Here is a 6,000-nt window from a genome sequence, read left to right as displayed (position 1 = left end):
CCTTCCTTCCTTCCTTCCTTCCTTCCTTCCTTCCTTCCTTCCCCCCCTTTTTAAATACATTTTTAATATTGTTTATACATTTTCTTCACATCACTTTATTTTTAAAATTTTTTATTATGTTATGTTAGTCACCATACAGTACATCCTTAGTTTTTGATGTAGTGTTCCGTGATTCATTGCTTGCGTATAACACCCAGTGCTCCATGCAATATGTGCCCTCCTTAATACCTGTCACCGGCCTATCCCAATCACCCATCCCCCTCCCCTCTGAAACCCTCAGTTTGTTTCTCAGAGTCCATAGTCTCTCGTGGTTCATTCCCCCTTCTGTTTACCCCCCCTTCATTCTTCCCTTCCTTCTCCTACAGATCTCCCTACTATTTCTTATGTTCCATAAATGAGTGAAACCATATGATAATTGTCTTTCTCTGCTTGACTTATTTCACTTAGCATAATCTCTTCCAGTCCCGTCCATGTTGCTGCAAATGTTGTGTAATCGTTCTTTCTGATGGCTCAATAATATTCCATTGTATATATGGACCACTTCTTCTTAATCCATTCGTCTGTTGAAGGGCATCTTGGCTCCTTCCACAATTTAGCTATTGTGGACAATGCTGCTATGAACATTGGGGTGCATATGGCCCTTCTCTACGCTACATCTGTATCTTTGGGGTAAATACCCAGTAGTGCAATTGCTGGATCATAGGGTAGCTCTATTTTTAACTTCTTGAGGGACCTCCACACTGTTTTCCAAAATGACTGTACCAACCTGCATTCCCACCAACGGTGTAAGAGGGTTCCCCTTTCTGCACATCCTCTCCAACATTTGTTGTCTTGCCTTGTCAATTTTTGCCATTCTAACTGGTGTAAGGTGGTATCTCAAGGTGGTTTTTATTTGAATTTCCCTGATGGCTAATGATTTTGACATTGGCCACAGCAACTACTTTCATGACACATCTCCAAAGGCAAGAGAAACAAAAGAAAAAATGAACTTGTGGGACTTCATCAAGGTAAAAAGCTTCTGCACAGCCAAGGAAACAGTCAAAAAAACTAAGAGGCAGCCCACGGAATGGGAGAAGATATTTGCAAATGACACTACAGGTAAAAGACTGGTATCCAAGATCTATAAAGAACTTCTCAAACTCAATACACGAGAAACAAATGATCAAATCAAAAAATGGGCAGAAGATATGAACAGACACTTTTCCAATGAAGACATACAAATGGCTAACAGACACATGAAAAAATGTCCCTCCCTCTTTCTTTCTTTCTTTGGCTCAAATTTGGGTGTTTTTATTGTACTGAAACCTATGATAAGGGGCGCCTGGGTGGCACAGTGGTTAAGCGTCTGCCTTTGGCTCAGGGCGTGATCCCGGCGTTATGGGATCGAGCCCCACATCAGGCTCTTCCGCTATGAGCCTGCTTCTTCCTCTCCCACTCCCCCTGCTTGTGTTCCCTCTCTCGCTGGCTGTCTCTATCTCTGTTGAATAAAAAAAAAAAAAAAAAAAAAGAAACCTATGATAAGAAACAGAGAGAAAAGGACCATACTCTACAGCTTGCTACTGTGACCCCAAACCTTGGGAATTAAATTTGAAAATGTTAAGTGCTTGATGTAGAAAACTGCAATAAAGCAGTAGAAATCATATTTGTATTCCAAAAAAAACGCACAACACCACCTTTGTCCTTTTTGTTTGGGTATTTATGTCAGAGTTAGTGATAACTCATGTAATTTCAGCTAGTAATTATGTGTTAATAAGCATTTTTCCTTAATTATTTTTTCTCTCTTAGAACGGTATCGCATTCAGAGTGAACAGTTTGAAGATCTTTGGCTCATAACGAATGAACTTATTATCCGCCTTCAAGAATATTTTGAAAAACAGGGAATCAAAGATTTTGCCTGTTCTTTTTCTGGATCTATGCCCCTTCAAGAATATTTTGAGTTGATTGATCATCATTTTGAGGTGTGTACTACCATAACTCATATTACCTGCAGTTTTTCAATATATGAAAGAGAAGGAGATGCTACAGAGGAAAGAATTCTAGTATACTTGGCTATTAGATCGAGTGCTTCAAGTAGTTATTTTATGTGGATGGTAGATTTGTGTATCTGTTCCTGCCCTCTTGCCCAGTTTGTGATCACTTGCAGACATTAACAGAGTGGCTGCCTGGAGCTAAGCATGTGGTCTGGCTTCAGAACAGAGCTGATTTAATTCTCCCTCATTGGGACTTAACCTTTGACTCCAATAACCCAGTGTTAAAATTATTGGAGCTTATCGGCAGCCATTTGGCTAACTAATTCTAGCAGGCCATAAATGAGGTGTAATTATAAAGAAAAGTGATTTTTCCTTTTCTTTTTTAACAAGCACACCAGAACTTCTGCATCTGAATGAGGGTTAGCCACATAAAATATTCTTCAGTATCTGGCACAATGGGCACTTAGTAAATGCTGAATGATTAAATATCTAAATAAATAAGATCTGACAGTGACAGTGTTGCCTGAATATTTTTGCATTTCTTCTGTGGAAGAGCCTGTGTTAGATTGTTCTGAGTATCATGATGGTATAAAATCTTTATTCTTTGAAGATTGATTTGATATTTGGGAATAGTCAAGAGTCATGTTCTGTAAATGAACTGGACAAATGACAGTCATTATTTTAAAAATCTCATGTGTTAAAAAAAATTCACCAGATTCTACTTAACTTATTTGCCCATAAATAGACTCAGTAGGCAATTACAAGGAGGAGGCAGATTACAAAAGGATTTTGAACATTATTCAAGGAAGCATTGGTTCTCTTGCATAACTACTTTTTAAGTACTCAGTAGGTTTTTGCATTTCAGTTTATAGACAGTGATATGTGTATGTGTGTGTGTGTGTGTGTGACAGAGAGAGACAGAGAGAATATGTCATGTCACGTGAACGTTCTACCTAATGTTCAATCTCTTGGTCATTCTAAGAACATGGACTTTAACCTATAAAGACTTCTTTTAGTTGTGTGAACATAAAGGGAAAATTTCGGTGCATACAATCGCAAATAACATGTCATTATCAAATAAATTGAACTTACTTGGGTTATCTTTCATCTGTGCTGATAGTATTTTATAGGACTGTATGCTTTTGGCCAAATCACGGCACTAAAATTGACAGTTTAGGGAATACATTTAGGTATTTTAAGGATTGAGAACCTTTGCAGTCCTCTAGGATATATTTAAAAAAGTTCCTGCTTCACTGTGCAAAACTGGGATTTAGTGTTTTATGGAAGAGTCTACAAAAAGACTATACTAATTATGTTGTTTGTAATATTAAAAACACAAAATATTAGTTTCTGATTGCCTGTAAGTTTGACATACAGTTTCCCCCCCTTATTTACTGGCTGGTAAATCCCTGGAGTTTCCACATCAGGGGCATTTTCTTTCTGGGAATAGTTCAGGGAACATGATGAACTACAGGCAGTTCCATTTGTAATACAGTTAAAAAGCAATGTCATTATGCTTCCTTTCTCTCTGGCCCCACTCTCTGCTTAAAAAAAATATATATGATTTTAATCTTTGACTTAAGATGGCTTTTGGAATCCAAATGTCCCTTAGAGTTAGCTCCATGAAGGCAGGAATTTTTGTCTGTTTTATTCATTGCAATAATTTTAGCACCTAGAGAGCAATGCTTGGCCCTGGGATCAATAATATTTGTTAAATGTTGAAATTCTGACACATGAAAACATTTCAATCACTGATATTTGGTTACACATTGAATGGAATGATAACCTGGCTGATGTGTCAGTATTGAAAGTGTCTTACATTTTTTTGTGTTTCCTGAATTTAGTAAATGAAGTATTATAGCTGGAAATTATATTGTTAAGAGTGTATTATTGATAATCAGGCTAATGTTCTGTTTAAAAAATTTAGTTATTTAAAAAAATATCATTTAACTTTTGGTAATGAAAGGGTTTTTTTTTTTCCCCCTTCAAGAGAATATTCTTTGATTTAGTTACTTAGTGCTTCTGAAATTGGGATTAAAAGACATTAATAAAATTCTAAGTTTTTTTTTTTAATCATGTGTTTGGAGGATGCATACAGTGAAAAGGAAGTTTGGTTTGATATAAGAAATGTAAACTGTAATATGTTTGATTTCTGAACTTTTTTTTTTTTTGTGGGGGAGAGAGAGCGAGCATGTTTGAGCAGGGAGGGAGGGGCAGAAGGAGAGGAAGAAAGAGAATCTTAAGCAGGCTCCACACTCAGCTCAGAGCCAGATGCAGGGCTGGATCTCACAACCCTGAGATCCTGACCTGAGCTGAAATCAAGAGTCGGATGCTTAACCGACTGAGCTACACAGGTGCCCCTTTTTTCTGAACATTTTGAAAATGATATTTATTTCAGGACTTGTTTTGTAAAGTTGAATCAGAAGTTCACATAATCTGATTTCATGGCATGTTCCTTCTACTCTATGACTCTCACTAGCTTTCTTTTATTTTAATAATATTAAATTCAAAGGTTATGAGAAGAGTTGTAGTAAAAAGAGTCTATTTTTGATTCTCATCCTCCAGCCACTCAGTCTTCTCTTTGGAAGCAACTTTTGGTGTTCCATTTCTTCTGTATCTTTTTAGAACTATTATATGCAGTCACAACTATGTTAATGTACAGATTTCTTTTTAAAAAATACATGAATGGTAGCATATTATACATACTATTCTGTATTTTGTTTCTGTTTTTTGGTTTGTTTCATTCAATGTGTCTTTGGATAACATTGCATATTAGTACTTAGTAGTCCTGCAAAGTAGTCTTTATTATTTAACCTGTTTCCCTATTGGTGGGTATTTTGATTATAAATAATATCTTACTATACTACAACAGAAGAAATAATTCTATAATGAATATCCTTGTATGTACATTACTTTTTGCAAGCATACCTCTAGGATAAATTCCTAGAAATGGGCTTGCTAGATCAAAGGCTATATTGTTTGAGAGCTATTTGTATTAGTTTTTCTATAAATTTTGCCCTTTTTTTTATTGATTGATACTCTTTTCTTACTGATTTGTCCTTCTCTCTTTGATTCTTAGATGCTTTCTAGATATTATGGGCTTGACTTCTTGTCTCTGTGGTTATTGCTATTACTTTTTGCAGTTTGCTGTCTTGTCACTTTATGATATTTTTCTTTTTTTTTTTTTTTAACTATATAGAATTGCTTTTTCCCCCCCTTAGCTACACATTTATCAGGGGTGTGAGTGTGTATATGTCTGGCTTTTGGCTTTTGAGTTATAAGGGTTTCTGTCATGCCAAGATTATTTAAAAATTCTAATTTTTCTAGTACTTTTATTGTGTCTAAACTTTTTATTCCTCCAGTTTATCTTGCCGTAAGGACTGGGGGAGAAATTCTTATTCTTTTTTTCTCTGTAATCAGTTATTACAGGACATTTATTGAATAATCTGTCTTTTCCCCGGTGATACTAGGTCATCTTTACTGAATTTCCGTGTGACCTATCCTACTCTGTTATCTGTGTATCTATCTATTCATGTACCAAATATCACGGTTTTAATTCTCTTAACTTTATAATACATTTAAATTTCTTCATTACTCTCTGTCAAGCTTTAATTGGCATTGCCTGTATTCTCACTTTATAAATGTTTTGTTGTGCACATTTAACCTGAATTTAAGAAATTCTCTATTGTAGTTGCGGATAAATGGTGAGAAATTAGAAGAACTCTTATCTGAAAGAGCTGTACAATTTCGGGCCATTCAACGCCGACTATTGACAAGGTTCAAAGATAAAACACCTGCCCCCCTCCAACACCTGGACACCTTGCTAGATGGAACTTACAAGCAGGTAAATATGATATCAATGATAGTTTTCCACTACTGGATAGAATTTTTATCCCTCGCCCTAGAGTCGTGTACTAGAATATCAAGATAGGTATTTCTTCCCTATGTACTGTGGAGCAGCAAATAGCACACAAGCTTTAGAGTCAGAAAAACTTGGGTTCAAATGTCCAGCTTTGCAACTTTCTAATTA

General features: G+C 35.9%; 1 protein-coding gene across 3 annotated transcripts in view; it reads left to right on the top strand.

Annotated features, from left to right (window-relative positions):
* BBS9 (Bardet-Biedl syndrome 9) overlaps nt 1-6,000 on the top strand; it is a 415,930-nt gene that overhangs the window by 209,135 nt on the left and 200,795 nt on the right. For all 3 annotated transcript variants that reach the window (XM_008686478.2, XM_008686476.2, XM_008686479.2), the window contains exons 18-19: nt 1,786-1,958; nt 5,662-5,814. In XM_008686478.2, coding sequence (XP_008684700.1) covers nt 1,786-1,958; nt 5,662-5,814 — 326 coding nt within the window. The remainder of the gene's footprint in view (nt 1-1,785; nt 1,959-5,661; nt 5,815-6,000) is intronic.

Source organism: Ursus maritimus, unplaced genomic scaffold (assembly GCF_017311325.1).
Source record: "Ursus maritimus isolate PB19 unplaced genomic scaffold, ASM1731132v1 scaffold_3, whole genome shotgun sequence".
Classification (NCBI taxonomy): Eukaryota; Metazoa; Chordata; class Mammalia; order Carnivora; family Ursidae; genus Ursus; species Ursus maritimus.
The sequence above is the reverse complement of the archived record's forward strand: the minus strand, read 5'-3'. Positions and strand labels throughout refer to the sequence as shown.